The 22,042-nt window shown below is 49.4% G+C and overlaps 2 protein-coding genes across 2 annotated transcripts in view; both read right to left on the bottom strand.

Moving 5' to 3' along the window:
* Positions 1-9,490: 9,490 nt before the first annotated feature.
* The window catches only part of LOC126939561 (somatotropin-like), a 66,115-nt gene continuing 53,563 nt past the window's right edge, over positions 9,491-22,042 (bottom strand). The window contains exons 2-5 of the mRNA XM_050764984.1: positions 10,655-10,815; positions 10,310-10,429; positions 10,052-10,216; positions 9,491-9,790 (exon numbers count right to left, since the gene is read on the bottom strand). Coding sequence (XP_050620941.1) covers positions 9,593-9,790; positions 10,052-10,216; positions 10,310-10,429; positions 10,655-10,815 — 644 coding nt within the window. The 3' untranslated portion in view covers positions 9,491-9,592. The remainder of the gene's footprint in view (positions 9,791-10,051; positions 10,217-10,309; positions 10,430-10,654; positions 10,816-22,042) is intronic.
* On the bottom strand, positions 16,684-18,090 carry LOC126939475 (growth hormone variant-like). The gene is made up of 4 exons (XM_050764824.1): positions 17,821-18,090; positions 17,492-17,611; positions 17,234-17,398; positions 16,684-16,978 (listed from the first exon to the last, which is right to left on the bottom strand). Exons 1-4 carry the CDS (start codon positions 18,088-18,090, stop codon positions 16,781-16,783), a joined length of 753 nt encoding a protein of 250 aa, XP_050620781.1. The 3' UTR covers positions 16,684-16,780.

Genomic DNA, 22,042 nt, shown 5'->3' with positions numbered 1-22,042 from the left:
TCACTGCAACCTCCACCTCCTGGGTTCAAGTAATTCTCTCACCTCAGCCTCCCTAGTAGCTGGGATCACAGGCGCCCGCCACTATGCCGGGCTAAGTTTTGTACTTTATTAGTAGAGACAGGGTTTCACCATGTAGGCCAGGCTGGTCTCAAACTCTTGACTTTAGGTGATCCACCCTCCCTGGCCTCCCAAAGTCCTGAGATCACTGGCATGAGCCACCGCTCCCAACCCAGTAATTTCAGCTTCTAAATCCCTCTGAGTGCAGGGATCCTGCCCCCAACACAAGCGGATCTTTGCCTCATTATGTCTTTCCATAAGGGACAGATTGTTCTTTCTCTATACCCAGGTGAGAATGGCCCAGTGGCATGGGGTGCCTTGTGGAAACCTCACAGCAGGACAAGGTGAAGGCAGAGAAGGTCAGGACTGAGCCTCCTGTCTCCTGGATCCCAGGGTTGGGGTTGTTTCACTGTCATCTGGAGGTCACAAGCATCAGATGCCCCCAGAGATGAGAGCAGGAAAGAACATCCTCACCTGCACTGACATCTTCCACCCCTAAGTTTAAGAGCATCTAGCACTCAATGCTGTAGAAACACAAGCAAGCAAACAAGCAAACGGTTCTAGAAGTGGTTGACTGTGGTGACATTGCTGTCATTGTTCAAGGTAACCTTTGCTGCCCTGCTGCAAGGCCGAGGATGGAAACCCCTCAGGGGTTTGAAATTCTTATCCAAGGATGAAAATAAGAAAGATTCTACTAGGTTGGGAAGAAAGAGACTCAGAAGTGGGCCTGGTAGGCTGGGGTGGGTGATCCTCAACTTTCAGACCTTCCTAACTCTGTCTTCTGTGCTTGGACAGGATTGGATGAAGGAATCAGCTCTGCCCTCTTTGTCGTTATTACCGTTGCCCTTGGAGTGGGTGTCATCACCATAGCACTGTATTTGAGCTATTGGCCCTGCAAAGTGGACCAGAGGAAATTACGCTATAGACAGAGAGAGGAGGACAAAGAGGAGGAAAGCTAGTTTGCTGTTGAGGAAGAGAAAAGTACAACTCATATAATTGACAGCTATTTGATTGAATGAGACTTCTGCTACTGTGGTTTCCCAGGCAAGGAAGAAGGGATAGAGGAGAAAGGAAGAAACAGAATGGCAGGCTACGTTACCCTTTGTGTTCTTCTGTCTGTAAAACAGTGTTTCAGGCCCCCATGTCCCATGTGTCCAATATGTCCAGAAGCTCACCTTTCTCTCTCTCTCTTTTTTTTTTTTTTTTTGAGATGGAGTCTTGTTTTTGTCGCCTAGGCTGGAGTGCAATGATGCGATCTTGGCTCACTGCAACTTCAGCCTCCCGAGTTCAGGCGATTCTCCTGCCTCAGCCTCCCCAGGAGCTGGGATTACAGGTGCACACCAACACAGCAGGCTAATTTTTGTATTTTTAGTAGAGACGGGGTTTCACCATGTTGGCCAGGCTGGTCTCAAACTCCTGACCTCAAGTGATCCGCCCACCTCGGCCTCCCAAAGTGCTGGGATTGCAGGTGTGAGCCACCGCGCCCAGCCACCTTTCTCTTTAGAGCCCATTCTAGTCATTAGGAATCTCAGTCTCAATGTTTGATTTGTAAGAAGGCCTCTTGTGCCTTGCCAGTTGCATCATCAGTCCACTCTTAGATCCAAAAAAAAAAAAAAAAAAAAAAAAAAAGAATCTGTCCTTTCCTCATGCTTCCCACTGCCCTTTTCTCTTAAACATTATACTAAAGTCAGGCACATCTTAGAAATGCAACTCATATTTCATGGTTTTCTGATTTCTAACTGGGAACTCAATTTGTAGTCCAGGGACAGGACTTTGAAGGGAGTAAGTATCAAATACGGGGCTAGGAGTCAGAGCTCTGTTCCCATCTCCACTTTTCCTTGCTCCCCTGACCTGGGCTTCTGGAGTGCCAGCTCCCAGAGATGAGCTTGTTGACATCATTAAGGATCAGTGGCAAGCTTCAACTCAGTAACCATCTGTTGTGGGTCTTGGGGGAGTATACAGATGGTAAGAAATTCCACTTTGGGCCGGACAAGCATCCTATCTAGCCCAGTGTTCTGTCTGTGAAGTAGAAGGTAGAGTTCTTCCACGGAATTGGCATCATAGGTTAAGCACTCCAAACATCTCTGAATTCCTTTTGACAGAGAGATCAACTGTGAGTTCTCATTTGCCAGTTTTCTTTTTTTTTACCCAGGTGCGCGTCTAGGTTACAGTTCCAATGTTTATTCTCCCTTTTCATCAATAAGTACATATTTTCATCTGTCTGCAGACAATTTCCCTGAAGCTTCAAGAGGAATCCTCTTGTGAAAATGTTCATACGATTTTATGATTCAGCTTCCTTCCCTGTCCTTGGGGAAGAGTATATTCACCCTCGGAGAAGGCATGAGGAATCATAAAACCAGATCTTTTCTTCCAAATCAGTCAAGAAATGTTCACTGAAATGTTGCTATGGTAAAAATAAAAGTGATTTTATGATATTCAAATGCATTTCCATTATATTCTGAAAGTTCTTATTATGTCAAATGGTTACATTTTATAACTTTTTTTTTCTTTTCTTTTTTTTTTTAAGATGGAGTCTTGCTCTGTTACCCAGGCTGTTGTGCAGTGGCGCGATTTCAGCTCGTTTCAACCTCCACCTCCCTGGTTCAAGCCATTCTCTGCCTCAGCCTCCCAAGTAGCTGGGATTACAGACGCCCACCACCATGTCCGGCTGATTTTTTGTGTTTTTAGTAGAGACAGGGTTTCACCATCTTGGCCAGGCTGGTCTTGAAGTCCTGACCTCGTGATCCACCCACCTTGGTTTCCTAAAGTGCTGGGATTACAGGTGTGAGCCACCGCTCCTGGCTGCATTTTATAACTTTAAGTACAATTTCTAAGGAAAAAACACCGTGTCGATAGCATAAACAACCAGCCCAGGTTAGGGTGTGCATTAGCTCAGGGCAGCAGCCTATTTGACCTGCTTTCAAAACTGAAACTCAGGCCAGGGGCGGTGGCTCAAACCTGTAACCCCAGCTCTTTGGTAGTCTGAGGCGGGCGAATCACTTGAGCCCCGGGGTTTGCGAATAGCTGGGGGAGCTTGGCGAAACCTCATTTCTACAAAAAGTACAAAACTTAGCCACGTATAGAGGCACGTTCCTGTAGTCCCAGCTACTTGAGAGTCTGAGGTGGGAGGATCACTTGAGCGTGGGAGGTAGAGGGTTGCAGCGAGTTGAGATCATGCACTGCACTCCACCCTGGGCAACAGAGCCAGACCCTGTCCCAAAAACAAATCAAAGGAAACAAAAATACTAAACTTCAGATTTCCAGATAGAGGTGCGTAGCCTTCCAAATTGCAGATACTAGCTAGAAAAAACCGTGGCATCAGACAGCAGAGGGAAAACATTTTCCCATTCTTCCCAGACCTCCTCTGAGTCTGGTGTTACAGATTAAGTATAAAAATAACCCTTTGGTTTCACCACATACAAGGCCGTGGGGATACAGTGGTGAACAAAACATTGTCCCTGGCTTCTACAAGTTTATTAGGAAAGCTAGACAAACAAGTAGGAGATTACATTTGTGCATGAACTCCTATGACTGGGAAAGCAGATTGTTAAGAGAAAGCATAACTCAGATCAAGGAAGGCTTCCTGGAGGGACATGAAATATCTTGACTCTGCAAAATAGCATCATCCCCGAACATGACCTTTTCAACCTGGATGTTTCCACTAGGTGGAGCTACTGCTCTCTCATCCGGTGAGTCTAAAGTAAATCATACCTTCCCTGAATTGAGCATTTGGGGAAGTAAGTTAAGAAGCAGGTTTCAGAGACAGGAGTATAGAGCTGCACCATCCGGGGATCCACAGCCATTTCGGTGTCAGGATCAGCCGTATCAGGGCTGTAGTTATCCTGTATCTGCAAACGCTGCCTCATGGCCTCAGTGCCTTGAAGCACAGTGAACCCAAAAAGGAAGGGAAAAATGAGCCAAGCGTGGTGGTGTGCACCTGTAATCCCAGCTATTGGGGAGGCTGAGGCAGGAGAATCGCTTGAACACGGGGATCGGAGGTTGCAGTGAACCAAGATGGCGGCGTTGCACTCCAGCCTGGGCAACAGAGCGAGACCTCCATCTTGAAGAAAATAAAAACAAAAACAAACAAACACAAAACAAAACAAACAAAACAAACCAAAAAGGGAGGGAAGAAGGGGGCCACTGGGATTTTCTAGTTCCAGCAGGGAGAGCCTGGAGACTTAGCCGGCTGCTGCCTTTGCTTGTCACTGCCACAGGGTGTCAGGGTTGACAGATGGTCCCACACAATACCATCAAACCAAGTGGGTCTGCAGAACCAGGTTCCCAGCTGCTGTGGATCTCTGAGGGAGGATGATTTCCTTCTTCCAGGCCTGGTCCAGCTGCGCGTGTCCTCTTGCTTGGGTTTCCAGGGTTCCAGTTCTTAGAGCTCAGTAGTTTGGAAGAGCTGTCCCGCAACGGTCTTCAGAGTAGGCTGGGTTACTTGGAACCCTTGTAGACTTGGAAACTCTGTTTGCTTTCCTTCCCGAAGGATCCACACCACCAGGGGTCAGGCAGCCCCTTCTCACTGATTCTTTCTTTCTTTCTTTTTTTTTTTTTTGGAGATGGAGTCTCGCTCTGCCTCCCAGGCTGGAAGTTCAGTGGCGTGATCTCGGCTCACTGCAACTTCCACCTCCTGGCTTCAAGCAATTTTCTTGTCTCGCCTCTGGAGTAGCTGGGATTACAGGTGTGTGCCACCATGTCCCGCTAATTTTTGTGTTATTAGTAGAGACAGGGCTTCATCATGTTGGCCAGGCTGATCTCAAACTCCTGACCTCAGGTGATCTGCCCACCTCTCAAAGTGCTGGGATTTCAGACTGAGCCACCACGCCCGGCTTCATTGATTCTTAAAGCAGGAAGGGTCTCACATCTCTCTTCCAGTATAATAGAGCTTCTGAGGGTAGCTGCCTTCATTGTCTATAGGAGGAGGTCCCACCCCCTAAATGGTTTTGATCATATTCTTCCTGAACATTAAAGCAATTGGCTCACGCTTAAATTGCAGCTACCCTGAATATCTCCAGAGGAAGAGTGGCCTTTAATACTCCAAAAGTTTGTCGTCTTTATTATTATTTTTGAGACAGAATCTTGCTCAGCCACCCAGCTGCAGTGCAGTGGCATGATCAGCTCAGTGCAACTCTGCCTCCCAGGCTGGAGCGATTCTCGTGCCTCAGTAGCTGGGAATACAGGTGTGCACCACCACACCTGGCTAATTTTTATATTTTTAGTAGAGATGGGGTGCCACCATGTTGACCAGACTAGTCTCGAACTTCTGACCCCCTCCCGCCTTGGCCTCCCAAAGTGCTGAGATTACAGGCGTGAACCACCGTGCCTGGCCATTTATCCTCTCAAGGATGGTCAGGGTGACATTTTGGTGTCTTTCTCTCTAGACCTGAGAAAGCATAAGTTATATCTTTAGTGGGACTTCTTACCATAGGGTTAATAATAATGTTTACCTTAGAGAATTATAGTCAGAAAGAAATGACATAATACTTGTAGTGAAGTAGCATGGTACTAGAGACGTGTTCACATTTGTTGGTTTTAATTATTACACTGATAATTCTGGTGGGAATTAAGCACATCATTGTAATCACAGTGAACTCAAAGTAAGAATCAGAAATCCATGGTAACCTTGAGGGCCATCAAAAGTCATAGACACCGTGCACAGCTTTCTGATTTTTCTAGTCTTTTTCTTGCTCCTTCCCCTACTCTCCCCCGAATTTGGTCCCCTAAGATTTAGGACTACTAGTAGGGTGACTAGTCCTATTAGCTGAGTTTGCATTGAGCTGAGGGATTCTTGGAAGGAACGTGGGACTTTCAGTGTTGACATTGAGAAAGTCTCCTGAAAATGAGGACAAGTTGGTAACCCTAATCCCAGCGGTGCTCATCACATGCCTCAGCACTCCAGGGCCTTCTGAATTAAAGAAGCACCAGGCAAAGTGTCAGCTTGTCTTGGCCTAGAAGCCCAGACCTGATAATTCAGAAGAAAAGGGAAGGGGTCAGTTCTGCTCTCAACTGTGTATAAAGGGACAAAACTCACCACGTGTATTTCAACAACGCTCATGGAAGAAATTCAGAAGTGGTCATTTTAGGTTAGGGTAAATTCAAAAAAATGACAGAGTCAAGAAAACATTATCCCAGGGGTCAAGGATGACTCAAGCTCTGCCTACTGAACTCCTCCTTGTGCCAGTCTCACTAGTCTTATCTTTAGGAAGAGTTTTCATTATAAAATACCATTAAGGGTCAGGCGCGGTGGCTCATGCCTATAATCCTAGCACTTTGGGAGGCCAAGGCGAGTGGATCCCCTGAGGCCAGGAGTTTGAGACCAGCCTGACCAACATGGCGAAATCCTGTCTTTACAAAAAACACAAAAATTAACCGTGTGTGGTGGTGCACGCTTATAATCCCAGCTACTCAGGAGGCTGAGGCATGAGAGCCATTTGAACCCGGGAGGTGGAGGTTGCAGTGGGCTGAGATCGCACCACCGCACTCCAGCCTCTGTTTCAAAAACAAAAACCAAAATGGACTTTTAACATATTTAGTTGTGAGAATATATAAGCATTTTACCATTTTACGTGTACATCTTAACCATTGTATGTGTACAGTTCTGTCACATGAAGTACATTCACATTGTCATGCAACCATCACCACTGTCCATCTTCAGAACCCTTTTCATCTTGCACAGTCTAAACCCTTTGCTCATTGAATAGCTCCCTATTCCCTCCCTCCCCACAGCCTCTGGCAGCCACGATCCTACTTTTTGTCTCTATGAATTTGACTGCTCTGAGTACCTCATATGACTGGTATCAGACAGTATTTGTCTTTTTGTGACTGGTTCCTGAGAAACACTTTTGAGATGACTGGTTGGAATTCAGAGCAGGTGGCACCACAACTGGCCCAGGTGTCTCATCTCCTTATTCTCCTTTTTCCCTGTTAAACCAATACACCTGTGGACACGAGGCTCTCATCTCTGCGGTCCCTAACACAGTGGTTCTCAACCTTGTTTACACATTAGAATCACCTGGGAAAGTTTTCAAACTACTCTTGCCTAGACCAGATTCCAGGCTAATTATATCAGAATCTCAGGGACTGAGGGCTTACATATGCATCGTTTAGAAAACACCCTAGGCATCTCAAATTTGCAGCGGAAATTGCTGTCCACACCAAGTTGATGAGCTGAAAAGTAGAATAACTGTGGGTAAATCAAAAGAGTTTAAAGTAGATGGTCTTTAAGGTCTTTTTATATTCGAAAATGTGCAAAGTCATGTAGTATCTTTCTAATTCTCAACCAGCAGTGGTTGAGTGCATTCTCCTATACCGGAAGGGAGCTGGGTGGACACTCTCTGGAGTGTGGCTCCCCCTGCAGTTCAGTTTTATGTTACGACCACCCCACTTTAGAACCCTCTTAGTCACCCAGGTAGGCGCTGGACATTGTCATTCCCCTATCACGTGCATTCAACAAATACTTACAAAGATGGGTCACCTTTCCTTTTAAAACACGCAAGCCAAGAGATAATTAAAATTGTGCTCATTCTATCGACTTCTAAAGACCGTGAGATTTCTAAATAATTTTAAGGCCGAATGAAGGACGCTGCAGGAATATTGATTCCAGCTTTGTGCAAGAAATAGTTTTCTGCAATGAGAGTGGTTTAATAGAATGAGGAGCGCTGTGAAAAAGTGATTCCCTTGGTCCTAGTGCTACACACTCGTAATTGGAATACTGACTATAATGGATGCCGGAGGATAAGATTCCCAAAGTAGAAGAAACTAGACTGACTTATGAGGCCCTTCTAACTTCAAAATGCCATAATTTTAAAGCCAGATAGTAGAAGAACTACGTAAGATGTAGGAATGACTTCTGAACTGAGAAATGCAGCAGCTCCAGAGTTCTTATTATTTCAGCTTTCGGCCACTCCCCAAGGACTGAGTTATTAACTGTAAAATAGCCAAAAATGAACACAAATGGGTCTCATTATCAAGAAAATTCATTATAGTACATAAGAATCAGAACTTCTAAAGAAGATTAATTAGGGGGTTGATTTTTTGCATTGCAGAATAATTCCTGACTTCATGAAATCATTTTTGGATACTAGAGTTCCTGTGAGCATCTTAGTATCGATTTATAGGTCACCAGTCGCTTAGCCAAAGTGCTTGGCAGAGTAAACTCTTAACTCTAAAGAACTAACCACCGCTCTTTAGTGCTTCTCAACACTAAACATCTGAAATGTTCATTATTTCCTAATTGTCAAGGAAAACAATATAATTTCACAACAGATATTTAGACACTCCATCAGAAAACACAAAACATCCAAAAATTCAATGCAGAAATAACTACAATTTCTTGAGTACTATAATATATCAAAAATGTCACTGTGTTTAATCCTCTCATAATCCTAGTAAAGCAATATATTATTATCTCAGCTTGGTCAAGTAATTTATTCAGGAGCACTAAATTATGTAAAAACCAAATTTTTCTGATTCTTTCCCTTACACCAAGTTCCCCAATCAGCATCTCTTAGAATAAACTTGCTCACAAACAGCTTGGAGACCATGTGTGTTTGGGTTAATTTTTGCTCTTAATATATGTTCAATATGTGTTGCCAGTGTTTAAATGTTAGATTTCACGTAAAGGTCTGAATATCCTAGCTGTCTCAAAGAATCAGAAGGTCTGGAAGCCCTGTCCCTGCAGTCCTGATGGTGACAGGCTGGGTGGGTCCTACCTCAGCAGGGGCTTGAGTGCTGCAGATTGTGCTGGTTCTCACCCCTCTGTGTTGCATCCACCAAAGGAAAGCGAGTGTCATCTGGGATTTATCCTATTCCATCCAGCCCTCATTGCTTACATTGATATCTTCCTGGCACCTGTTGTCACTGCATTTGCAACCCCAAATAAAATCTCTCTTCCACTTCCCTCACCCTAATTCTGATTCCAAAAGCTCTCGTTCTGTATGTCTGAAACTCATTTTTGCATCGTTCTCATTTCCCAAGAGTAGTTGGGCTTAAGGAATATTGATCTTAAAGTTGTTCTGCACACAAGTAATTCTATTATATTGTTTCCTCACCTGTTGGGAAGCTTTTGCCTCGGCACTTAATAGCCCATCTTGTTTTCATTTCTTCTCATTCCTGGGGGGCCAGGTTTGGTGTTGATGGTAATGGTGGGACAGGAAGAAATGCCTTCAAGTCATCTCTGGGATGACCATTGAGCTATGACCAGTGAGCTGGGACCACTGACCTGATGGAATGGCCTTAGTGAGTAACAGACTGCAGTGATGTGTCAGCTTTCTTATGGCACAGGAACAACCAAATCTCTTATATTTCAGTGGCCTGGTTCCCAATAGACCCTGCAGGCCCTACAGGTTGTCTTCCCAAGCTGCCCCTTGCTTCACACCACCACCTTCCACCCCGCAATATTATAGAAGGACACCTAGTCAGACAAAATGATACAACTTAATTTTATTAGGACAAGGTTGGTGGGCACTGGAGTGGCACCTTCCGGGGCCAGGACAGGCACTGGGGAAGGGGTCACAGGATGCCACGCGGGCACCTAGAAGCCACAGCTGCCCTCCACAGTGCGGCACTGCACCATGCGCAGGAATGTCTCGACCATATCCATGTCCTTCCTGAAGCAGTGGAGCAGCTCGTAGTTCTTGAGCAGTGAGTCATCGTTCTGTGAGTCTGTGTCAAACGTGCTGTAGGTCTGCTTGAAGATCTGCCCAGTCCGGGGGCTGCCATCTTGCAGCCTCTGCAAAGTGAAGGAAGAGAAGGAGAGGCTGAGCGCTTGGTCACTGTTCCCTCCCTCCCTCTCTCATTCATTCATTTTCCTCCCTCCCCTTCAGGGTGTAGAGAAAGACCTGGAGGATTGATTCACCAGGGGAAATGAAGACTAAGGTGAGTTCTCTTGGGTCAGGGCCTGACTGCTAAAAAGAGGGCAGCAGTGTTTCTCTCCCCCAGCCCTCGAAGCCAGTGAGGTTGCAGGATTGGGGAACCCTGGCGCCACCCTCACCCGCATCAACGTTTGGATGCCTTCCTCTAGGTTCTTTAGGAGGTCATAGGCATCGCTCTCCGAGGTGCCATACACCAGGTTGTTGGCAAACACACTCCCGAGTAACTGCACGGGCTCCAGCCACGACTGGATGAGAAGCAGGGAGATGCGGAGCAGCTCTAGGTTCTGCAGGGGAAGGACACGCAGTGGCTGTGCTGCCCGGGGGCTCTGACCACAGGCCTCCCCTATCCCCACCTTGGGGAGAAGGTATCCACTCACGGATTTCTGCTGCGTTTCCTCCCTGTTGGAGGGTGTGGGAATAGACTCTGAGAAGCAGAAGGAGGCCTGGGGGTTCCCCATGAGCGAATGCTTCTTTTCCTTTGGGATGTAGGTTTTTTCCTAGGAGAAGGACCCCCCCACCAAGAGGGACTGCTGGTCTCTATGCTGGAGACCAGCTCCCATTGTTACTTCTCTGAGAACCTTGCTCAGTGTATGCTCATCTGCCGGCATCTTCGCTTCAGAAAACAACCGTGAGCTCCTTAGTCTCCTCCCATGACTTCCCAGGCGGGGGAAAGTCACCCCTTCCTGCCACCCCTGACACGCACCCATTCCCCAAGAGCTTACAAACTCCTGGTAGGTGTCAAAGGCCAGTTGGTGCAGGCGATGGGCTTGCATCATAATGTTGTCAAAAAGCCTGGATAAGGGTACGCTTGGGACCCTACCAGCCTCTTGAAGCCAAGGCAGGCAGAGGAGGGCAAAAACCAGGAGCAGGGATGTCCGGGAGCCTGGGGAGAAACCAGAGGGCAACGGAGGGAGCCAAAGAGCAAGAGGCCAATGCTCTCCCCGCCCCAGGAGCTGTTTGTTTTTCTCTCTCCATCCCTCCAGGGACCAGGAACATTCTAATATTGGTTAAATATCTGGGCTTAGATGGCGATACTCACATTCAGAAGCCCCAAACCTGAGGGTTAGTGCCCCCGTCCCATCTACAGGGCGCCACCTCTCCCCTCGGGACACATCGTGTCGAAAGGGATTTTAGGGGCGCTTACCTGCAGCCATTGCAGCTAGGCGAGCTGTCCACAGGACTCTGAGTGGTTCGGGCAGTCGGGCTTTGAGATCCTGGAGCTGGTCTCCTGTGGGCTCTTTTTATACCCTGGCCCCTTATCTCTGGCTGCTTGACCCCACCTATTTCTCTGTACGTTTACTCGTGGGACCCCTGATGCGGCTGTGCTAATGGCTAATTTAGAAACTCCTCCCACACATGCTGGGATCATGCCCCCTGGCTTGTCATGTTTCCCTTCCCACCGTCACCAACACTGTGAGGGTTGTGCACAGAGGGTCAGCCAGAGATACTACCCAACCTGTCCTCTCTTTAAGGGTCAGGTGGGTGCCCTCTGGCAGCACGCCATGGTGGCCAACCTGAACGCGGGGAAGGATGTCATGATAGCCAGTCCTTAAGACCTCTACCGACCCCATCCCACTCTCTATCCTATCCCTTTCCTCCTCCTCGCATGTTTCCCCTCCACCAAGCAGAGAGAATGTGTGTTTTGGGAAAAGGCGCCAAGCACAGGCAATAGATTGCAGGGGTTCTGGGCAGGATTCAGTCCTGAATTCCACTTTTGCTGACTCCTCCTGGGCCAGCCCGAGGCAGCTGGATGCAGTGCTAATACTGACCACTAGAGGGTACCAACCACACACTTTGCTCTCCTCTTTCCCTGAGCCTTGGGGCGGGGGCGGGGGCTCCCCCAGGTCCCTGGGAGGACGAATCTAGACTTGAGGTATTGCCCCAGGTCCTTGGACCTGCAGCAGGGATACAAACCAAGAAACAGAAATCCTGGGGACAGACACGGACCACAAGCGCTTCGTCCTATGCCCTGAAACCATCAGAGAATCTAAAAGTTGTAAGAGCTCTTGAAGGTTTGAGTCTCTTCCCCAGCTTTGGAACTCAGAACACATCAGGCCGAAAGATGCCCTGGATAAAAAAAAAAAAAAAAAAGTCCTTTCTCCAGAGCAGGTAGTGTGGTGCTACTCAGTTATTTAGTTATTTTAGTTTCTTTATTTTATTTTATTTCTTTTTTGTGATGGAGTCTCATTCTGTCACCCAGGCTGGAGTGCAGTGGCATGATCTTGCCTCACTGCAACCTCCACCCCTGGGTTGAAATGATTCTCCCTCCTCAGCCTCCCTAGTAGCTGGGATTACAGGCTCCCACCACTATGCCGGGCTGTTTTGTACTTTTTTAATAGAGAGGGGGTTTCAGTATGTTGGCCAGGCTGGTCTCGAACTCTTGATTTTAGGTGATCCACCCTCCCTGGCCTCCCAAAATACTGAGATCACTGGCATGAGCCACCGCTCCCAACCCAGTAATTTCAGCTTCTAAATCCCTCTGAGTGCAGGGATCCTGCCCCCAACACAAGGGGCTCTTTGCCTCATTTTGTCTTTCCATAAGGGGCAGCTTGTTCTTTCTCTATTCCCAGGTGAGAATGGCCCAGTGGCATGGGGTGCCTTGTAGAAACCTCACAGCAGGACAAGGCGAAGGAAGAGAAGGCCAGGACTGAGCCTCCTGTCTCCTGGTGCCCAGAGTTGGGGCTATTTCAATACCATCTGGAGGTCACAAGCATCAGATGCCCCCAGAGGTGAGAGCAGGAAAGAACATCCTCACGGGCACTGAAATCATCCCCCGCTGAGTTTAAGAGCATCTAGCACTTGACGCTATAGAAACAGAAGCAAGGAAGCAAGGAAACGCTTCTAGAAGTGGTTGGCTGTGGTGTTGGCAACCAACATTGAAAACCCACAGCCCTGTAGCCCAGGATGTGAATGCTGGGGCCCTGCCATCTCCCCCCTTTCGGAGCAGAAGACAGACCTCCTTTTTCTGCCGTCATTCCCGAAGCATTACCCGACCAGCAGCCCAGACTCATCATCTGCTGGGAGGGCCCTGGGCTGTGGGCTGTTCTCCAGGCAGGGCTGCAGGAGGGTCCAAGAGGGGTGTCATCAATGATACCAGTTCTGAGAAAGCTGGGGCCCAGGGAGGGTGGAGACACCTCTTTCTCCATTCTCCTTCCAGCAGCAGCAAAGAGGAGGAGCCAGGTGGGAATGGAGGAGGGTCCCTGAGCTCCACTTAGCTTCTGCCTCCCCCACCATCCTTCCTCCAATGTCAACTGGGACAGACAGCACCCCATGACAGGGACTTTTAGCCAGTGTTGGGGACTTAGATGTGGATTTTCGGCCATGGAAGAAGTCTCCAGCTGCCCTTAGGAATGAGCCCTAGCAGGGGCCCTAACTGGGGATCACTGCACAACTCCGCAGATAGGCACAGGGCTGGTGAGGCTCCCCAGACAGGTTACTGCCAGAAACACGTGGGAGCAGCCAGGGTACGGGAGTGTCTCCTGTCACCTCTCCACTTCTGTTGACCCCAGAGTTATGGTGACTCAGAGGACTCCAGGGAACCCTGGGGAAACAACTTTACAAAGGGTTACCATGGCAACCATGGACCAGAGGGAAGAACTGAGGCCCACAGGTGTGGGCAGAAGTCGGTGATCCTTTTCTGTAGTCTAGATCTTCCCAGGGCCTTGAGCAATGGAGACCACGTCCATCATTCATTGCTAGTAAAAAATCAACTTTGAATTAGACTTGAGATTTTCCTGACAGTCCGGAAGTGGCCCACTGTTGGGGCATCACTTGGGGCCAGATCCCTGGCTCCTGCAGGCTGAGAGACTACCCAACAAGAGCCTCCGCATGGCCAGTGGGGAGAGGCTGGGCTTCGCATCTCTGGTTTCAGCCTCAAAAGGCTCAGGATAGGCCAGACACTGTGGCTCACACCTGTAATCCCTCCACTTTGGGAGGCCGAGGTGGGTGGATCATGAGGTCAGGAGTTCAAGACCATCCTGGCCAAGATGGTGATATCCCGACTCTACTAAACAAACAAAAATTAGCCGGGCATGGTGGCAGGCGCCTGCAATCCCAGCTACTCAGGAGGCTGAGGCAGGGAATTGCTTGAACCCGCAACATGGAGGTTGCAGTGAGCTGAGATCACGCCACTGCACTCCAGCCTTGGTGACAGAGTGAGACTCTGTATCAAAAACAAAACAAAACAAGACAAAAAGCTCAGGATAATCTCACAATCATCTTGGTTCTTTTAAAGAACCTCCCTTTATAATTTAGGATTAATGAATTTCTCTGTGTGTTTGGAAGCCCTTCCTATGTCCAACCTTGACTAACTTTAGGGTTCTGTGTGCCTGCTGTGGAAAGTCGCAGATCTGCTGTTGATCCTAAAGTGGTGTCTTTCAGGCTTTGAGATCTCCTGTTAGGTTCAAGACTGTGGGGTTGAGGACAATCACATTTTTCGAAGCCATACTCACCGGGTCTTAGGGATCGCCTCCGAGGGACTGGTGGGCGCTCCTTCCACTCCCACTTTGGTGATTTGCGGCGCACACTTCCCACCTGCAGCTCTGTTCTTTCTTCCTTGAGATCAGAGGCTGTTTATCGTACTGGGACATACTCTACCTCCTTTTGGCTTCTAATGTCCTTTTTCTGAGTTTGGTACCGAGTCAATTACTCAGCTCATTGGATTAAGGTCTTCAGGGAATATTACGTGGGGATTCCCAAGGGCTCTCCTAGGGGAGGTGAGGAAGATGATCAATACTTCTGCGTGTCCACCATGTGCTTGGGACTCTACTGAGCCATAGGGATGTGAGTGAGGATACTGAGGCTCAAAGAGATCAGGTGGCTTGCCTGGAGCTCTCCCACTATCCAAGGCCTATCCAAGGCCCCCAGGCTTTCCTTCCATGCCAAGATCTTTAGAAACCTCATCTAGTAAAGATGGTGGCACTACTAGGCATGGACAGAGCTTGCCTCAGTGCAAAGCTAGCAGGACAGGGGTCAAGTCCCTGCACAGAGGATGTTCCATGAAGATGGGGGGAATTGAACATGAGGAATTCAGCAGCAGAATGAGGTGTCTATAGGCATTAAGGAAAGTGGTAGAAAACAACCACCCAGTGTAGCTCGGTTTAGTGAACCGAGGCACATCATGCTGCCTATTTGTATTGCACGTTTCAGTGTACATCGTGTTTCACTTCCTGTATCTCGTTGGACCCTTAAGCTTGCCACATGATATGGCCGGGGGGTTCAGGCACGGAGAAAGGGCCTTGGAAGGCTTGGGGAGGAGAGGGGCAGGCACTGTTGTGTGTTGATGGGGTATTGTTTGCACTGGTTGATGATCTCTGAACAACCAAGAAGTACATAACGATCTACCTAACCGGACGTGCTAAGTAATTTCACTTTGGGGATGATTCTCCAGGGAGACAATCCATTGATAGAGAAGTGAAAAACATCGAGATGTGTCTAGTAGTTGTAGGAAGTCTGGGGTGCTTTCCTGATGGGGTGTCCTCAGCTGGAAATAGCCTCTCCTTCCTTTGACCTGTCCTGTGGCTATTTGCAGACATTTTATTCCTCTTACCAGACTGTAAGCTCTTTGAGGCTGGATTTCTTTTCTTTTCTTTTCTTTTTGTTTTTTGAGATGGAGTCTTGCTCTGTTGCCCAGGCTGGGGTGCAGTGGCACGATCTCAGCTCACTGCAAGCTCTACCCACCCCAGGTTCACGCCATTCTCCTGCCTCAGCCTCCTGAGTAGGTGGGACTATAGGCTGTCCGCCAGCACACCCGGTTAATATGTTGTATTTTTAGAGATGGGTTTTCACCGTGTTAGCCTGGATGGTCTTGAACTCCTGACCTTGTGATCCACCCGCCTCGGCCTTCTAAAGTACTGGGATTACAGGCGTGAGTCACTGTGCCCGGCCTGAGGCTGAATTTCTGCCTTTCGTCTATTCATTCTTTCACTCATTCTTCTATTCGTTCATTCACCGATTCCACAAGTAGTTGTTGTCTATAACATTTGCCAGAGATTGTACCAGGCAGATGGGCATATCTAGATAAACAAAACACATGATCCTTTCTCTTCTGGAGCTAACAATCTACTGGCAGCAGAGATAATAGCAAACAAGTAAGTATCTAACAGTAAAATAGAAATTTGGAATTCGAAACATTCCCATGAGGTAAATAGGTAAGATATGGAGGGAGGGAATAAGCCAGAAGGTGACAAGACGAGGCAGCTGGCACAGCTCTAGGCCCAGGAATTCAACAAGCGTCTACTGAGTGGACCCAGCACATGAGAGGACAGTGCTAAGCAGAGAAGTCAAATGTCCACTGGGCTGGGCATGGCCAGGTCGCCCATGCTGTGTCTGGATGTCCTCCTGCTGGTATAATTATTTTAAAATGACAGGACAGGGAAGGGCGCCATGGCTCATGCCTGTAATCCCAGCAATTTGGGAGGCCAAGTTGGGCAGATCACCTGAGGTCAGGAGTTGGAGACCAGTTTGGCCAATATGGTGATACCCCGTCACTACCAAAAATACAAAAATTAGCTGAGCCTGGTCGCGCATGCCTGGATCCCAACTATTCGGGAGACTGAGGCAGGAGAATCGCTTGAACCCAGGAGGCAGAGGTTGCAGTGAGCTAAGATCGTGCCAGTGCACTTCAGCCTGGTTCCCAATAGACCCCGTGGGCCCTACAGGTCGTCTTCCCAACCTGCCCCTTGCTCCATATCACCACCCTCCTCCCCATAACATTATAGAAGGACACCTAGTCAGACAAAATGATGCAACTTAATTTTATTAGGACAAGGCTGTTGGACACTGGAGTGGCACCTTCCATGGCCAGGAGTGGCAATTGGGAGGGGTCACAAGGGATGCCACCCAGGCATCTAGAAGCCACAGCTGCCCTCCACAGCGCGGCACCGCACGGTGCACAGGAATGTCTCAACCTTGTTCATGTCCTTCCTGAAGCAGTAGAGCAGCCTGTAGTTCTTGAGCAGTGTGTCATCGTTGTGCGAGTTTGTGTCAAACTTGCTGTAGGTCTGCTTGAAGATCTGCCCAGTCCGGGGGCTGCCGTCTTCCAGCCTCTGCAAAGTGAAGAAAGAGAAGGAGAAGCTGAGCGCTTGGTCACTGTTCCCTCCCTCCCGCTCTCATTCATTCGTTTTCCTCCCTCCCCTTCAGGGTTGAGAGAGAGGCCTGGAGGATTCACGAGAGGAAATGAAGACTAAGGTGAGTTCTCTTAGGTCAGAGCCTGACTGCTAAAAAGAGGGCAGCAGTTTCTCTCCCTCACCCCTCGAAGCCAGTGGGGTTCCAGGATTGGGAACCCCTGGGGTCACCCTCACCCACATCAGCGTTTGGATGCCTTCCTCTAGGTTCTTTAGGTAGAGATAGACGTTGAAGTTCGAGGTGCCATACAGCAGGTTGTTGGTAAACACACTCCTGAGTAACTGCACGGGCTCCAGCCACGACTGGATGAGCAGCAGGGAGATGTGGAGCAGCTCTAGGTTCTGCAGAGGAAGGACCAGCGGTTGCTGTGCTGCCCGGGGGCTCTGACCACAGGCCTCCCCCATCCCCGCCTGGGGGAGAAGGCATCCACTCACGGATTTCTGCTGTGTTTCCTCCTTGTTGGAGGGTGTCGGAATAGACTCTGAGAAGCAGAGAGAGGTCTGGGGGTTGCGCAGGAATGAATACTTCTGTTCCTTTGGGATATAGGCTTCTTCCTAGGAGAAGGACCACCCACCAAGGTCTACCCTGCAGACCAGCTCCTGTTGTTACTTTTCTGGGAACCTCACTCAGCGTACGCTCATCTGCCTGCATTTCTGCTTCAGAAAACAACCCTGAGCTCCTTATTCTCTCCCAGGACTTCCCAGCGAGGGAAAGTCACCCCTTCTTGCCACCCCTGATGTGCACCCATTCCCCAAGAGCTTACAAACTTCTGGTACGTGTCAGATGCCAGCTTGTGCAGGTGATGGGCGCAGAGCACAGCGTTGTTAAAAAGCCGGGATAAGGGAATGGTTGGGAAGGCACTGCCCTCTTGAAGCCAAGGTAGGCAGAGCAGGGCAATAGCCAGAATTAGGCATGTCCAGGAGCCTGGGGAGAAACCGGAGGGCAACAGAGGGAATGGAGAGCAAGATGCCAGTGCTCTCCCTGCTCCAGGAGCTGTTTTTTTTTTCTCCCTCCCTCCAGGGACCAGGAACATTCTGAGATTGGCCAAATATCTGGGCTGAGATGCCCCCGTCCCATCTACAGGGCTCCGCCTCTCCCCTCAGGACACATCGTGCAGAAATGGATTTTAGGGGCGCTTACCTGCAGCCATTGCAGCTAGGTGAGCTGTCCGCAGGACTCTAAGTGTTTCAGGGAGTCGGGCCTTGGGATCCTGGAGCTGGTCTCTTGTGGGCCCTTTTTATACCCTGGCCCCTTATCTCTTGCTGCTTGACCCCACCTATTTCTCTGTACGTTTACGCATGGGGCCACTGATGTACCTGTGCTAATGGCTAATTTAGAAGCTCCTCCCACACATGCTGGGATCATGCCCCCTGGCTTGTCATCTTTCCCTTCTCACCGTTACCAGCATCGTAAGAGTTGTGCACAGAGTGTCGGCCAGAGATACCACCCAACTTGTCCTCTCTTTAAGGAGCAGGTGGGTGCCCTCTGGCAGCACATCATGGTGGCCAACCTGAACACGGGGAAGGATGTCAGGATAGCCAGTCCTCGAGACCCCTACAGACCCCATCCCACTCTCTATCCTATCCCTTTCCTCCTCCTCACATGTCTCCCCTCCACCCAGCAGAGAGAATGTGTGTGTTGCGAAAAGGCACCAAACACAGCCAATAGATTGTGGGGGTTCTGGGCAGGATTCAGTCCTGAATTCCACTTTTGCTGACTCCTCCGGGGCCCGCCTGAGGCAACTGGATGCAGTGCTAACACTGACCACTAGAGGGAACCAACCCCACACTTTGCTCTCCCCTTTCCCTGAGCCTCGGGCGGGCGGTGGTGGTGGGGGGGAGCTCCCCCAGCTCCCTGGGGATGAAGAACCCAGACTCATGGTATTGCCCCAGCTCCTTGGACCTGCAGCAGAGATGCAAACCAAGAAACAGATATCCCGGGGACAGACACGGACCACAAGCGCTTCCTCCCCTAGACCTGAAACCATCAGAGAATCGAAAAGTTGGAAGAGCTCTGGAAGGTTTGAGTGTCTTTCCCAGCTTTGGAACTCAGAACACATCAGGCCGAAAGATGCCCTCTCCAGCCATGGAAGCCCCTCCTCTTTTTTCTCCCCCTCCTTTCCAGAGCTGTATAGAGCTTATCCAGTTGCCAAGGGCCTGCCTGTGCATTCTCACGTCAGACCTGCCACTTGTCTTGTGAAGGAGGTGTTATTATCATCCCGTTTCACAGGTCAAGACACTGAGGCTGAGAGAGACTGATTGCATGAGCTACCTCAGCCAGGGCAGCAGATCTCCACAACCTTGCTCTTCCCACATTGTGTTATTCAAAGTCCTTTCTCCGGGCCGGGCACGGTGGCTCATGCCTGTAATCCCAGCACTTTGGGAGGCTGAGGTGGGTGGATCACTTAAGGTCAGGAGTGCAAGACCAGACTGGCCACCATGGCAAAACTCCATCTCTCCTAAGAATACAAAAATTAGCTGGGCGTGGTGGCACAAGCCTGTAAAAGTGGGAGGCTGAGGCAGGAGACTCACTTGAACCCAGGAGGCAGAGGTTGCCGTGAGCCAAGATGGTGCCACTGCACTCCAGCCTGCGTGACAGAGCGAGTCTCCATCTCAAAACAGATTAAAAAAAAAAGTCCTTTCTCCAGAGCAGGTAGTGTGGTGCTACTCAGTTATTTAGTTATTTTAGTTTCTTCATTTTATTTTTATTTTTATTTTTGAGATGGAGTATCATTCTGTTGCCCAGGCTGGAGTGCAGTAGCACAATCTTGCCTCACTGCAACCTCCACCTCCTGGGTTCAAGTGATTCTCCCTCCTCAGCCTCCCTAGTAGCTGGGATTACAGGCACCCGCCACTATGCCAGGCTAAGTTTTGTACTTTTTTAGTAGAGATGAGATTTCAGTATGTTGGCCAGGCTGGTCTCGAACTCTTGAGTTTAGATGATCCACCCTCCCTGGCCTCCCAAAATAGTGAGATGGCGCGAGCCACTGCTCCCAACCCAGTTATTTCAGCTTCTAAATCCCTCTGAGTGCAGGGATTCTGCCCACAACATAAGGGGCCTTTTGCCTCATTTCGTCTTTCCATAAGGGGCAAATTGTTCTTTCTCTATTCCCAGGTGAGAATGGCCCAGTGGCATGGGGTGACTTGTAGAAACCTCACAGCAGGACAAGGCGAAGGCAGAGAAGGCCAGGACTGAGCCTCCTGTCTCCTGGTGCCCAGGGTTGGTGCTATTTCAATACCATCTGGAGGTCACAAGCATCAGATGCCCCCAGAGGTGAGAGCAGGAAAGAACATCCTCACGGGCACTGAAATCATCCCCCGCTGAGTTTAAGAGCATCTAGCACTTGACGCTGTAGAAACACAAGGAAGGAAACAAGGAAACACTTCTAGAAGTGGTTGGCTGTGGTGTTGGCAACCAGCAATGAAAACCCACAGCCCTGTGGCCCAGGATGTGAATACTGGGGCCCTGCCGTCTCCCGTCTTTCAGAGAAGACAGACCTCCTTTTTCTGCCTTCATTCCTGAAGCATTACCCGACCAGCAGCCCAGACTCATCATCTGCTGGGAGGGCCCTGGGCTGTGGGCTGTTCTCCAGGCAGGGCTGCGGGAGGATCCAAGAGGGGTGTCATCAATGATACCAACTCTGAGAAAGATGGGGACAAGGGAGGGTGGAGACACCACTTTCCCCATGCTCCTTCCAGCACCAGCAAAGAGGAGGAGCCAGGTGGGAATGGAGGAGGGTCCCTGAGCTCCACGTAGCTTCTGCCTCCCCCACCCCCCTTCCTCCAATGTGAACTGGGACGGACAGATAGCACCCCGTGACAGGGCCTTTTAGCTAGTGCTGGGGACTTAGATGTGGGTTTTTGGCCATGGAAGAAGTCTCCAGCCTCCCTTAGGAATGAGGGCAGCAGGGGCCCTAACTGGGGATCACTCCAGAACTCCGTAGATGGGCACAGGGCTGGTGAGTTTCCTCAGACAGGTTACTGCCAGGAACACGTGGGACCAGCTAGGGCAGGGAGTGTCTCCTCTCTCCACTTCTGTTGACCTCAGAGTTATGGTGACTCAGAGGACTCTAGGGACCCCTGGGGAAACAACTTTACAAAGCGTTACCATGGCAACCATGGACCAGAGGGAAGAACTGAGGCCCACAGGTGTGGGCAGAAGTCGATGATCCTTTTCTCTAGTCTAGATCTTCCCAGGGCCTTAAGCAATGGAGACCATGTCCATCATTCATTGCTAGTAGAAAATCAACTTTGAATTAGACTTGGGATTTTCCTGACAGTCGTGGGGAGTGGCCCACTGTTGGGGCATCACCTGGGGCCAGATCCCTGGCTCCTGCAGGCTGAGAGACTACCCAATAAGAGCCTCCACATGGCCAGGCGGGAGAGACTGGGCTTCGCATCTCTGGCGTCTGCTTCAAAAGGCTCAGGATAGGCTGGGCGTGGTGGCTCACGCCTGTAATCCCAACAGTTTGGGAGGCCGACACAGGTGGATCACCTGAGGTAAGGAGTTTGAGACCAGCATCGCCATCGTGGTGAAACCCATCTCTACTGAAAATAGAAAAATTAGCTGCTCATGGTGACGTGCGTCTGTAATTCTAGCTATTGGAGAGGCTGCGGCATGAGAATTGCTTGAACCCGAGAGGCAGAGGTTGCCATGAGCCAAGATCATGCCTCTGCACTCCAGCTGGGGCAACAGAGTGAGACTGACTTTGTCTCCAAAAAAAAAAGAAAAAAGAAAAAAAAGGTAGAAAAATCCTAATCTCTGAGGTCACCATTATCTAGCTCCTTACCCACTGAGAAGCACAGATGGGAAGCAGGAGCCCCAGGGCCACCATGGCTCGAGCAGCATTATCATTTAGTCGGAATCCATAAGAACACCCTAGGTTTCATCTGGGACTCCCTGCCCATGGGGAAGATGGGAAAGAAGAGTTGACTCAAAGCAGAGATCTGCTAGTGCTCCGTTAGTAAGGAAAGCTGTTGGGTGGA

Source organism: Macaca thibetana, chromosome 16, assembly GCF_024542745.1.
Source record: "Macaca thibetana thibetana isolate TM-01 chromosome 16, ASM2454274v1, whole genome shotgun sequence".
Lineage (NCBI taxonomy): Eukaryota > Metazoa > Chordata > Mammalia > Primates > Cercopithecidae > Macaca > Macaca thibetana.
The sequence above is the reverse complement of the archived record's forward strand: the minus strand, read 5'-3'. Positions and strand labels throughout refer to the sequence as shown.

Bases quoted from the DNA above. Each gene is read 5' to 3' on its own strand.
- LOC126939475 (XM_050764824.1), bottom strand. From the start codon at position 18,090: ATGTTCCTGGTCCCTGGAGGGAGGGAGAAAAAAAAAACAGCTCCTGGA. The intron at 17,399-17,491 runs GTGAGTGGATGC...CTTCCTCTGCAG, and splicing joins AGGAAACACAGCAGAAATCC to AACCTAGAGCTGCTCCACAT. The intron at 16,979-17,233 runs GTGAGGGTGACC...TTCACTTTGCAG, and splicing joins GCATCCAAACGCTGATGTGG to AGGCTGGAAGACGGCAGCCC.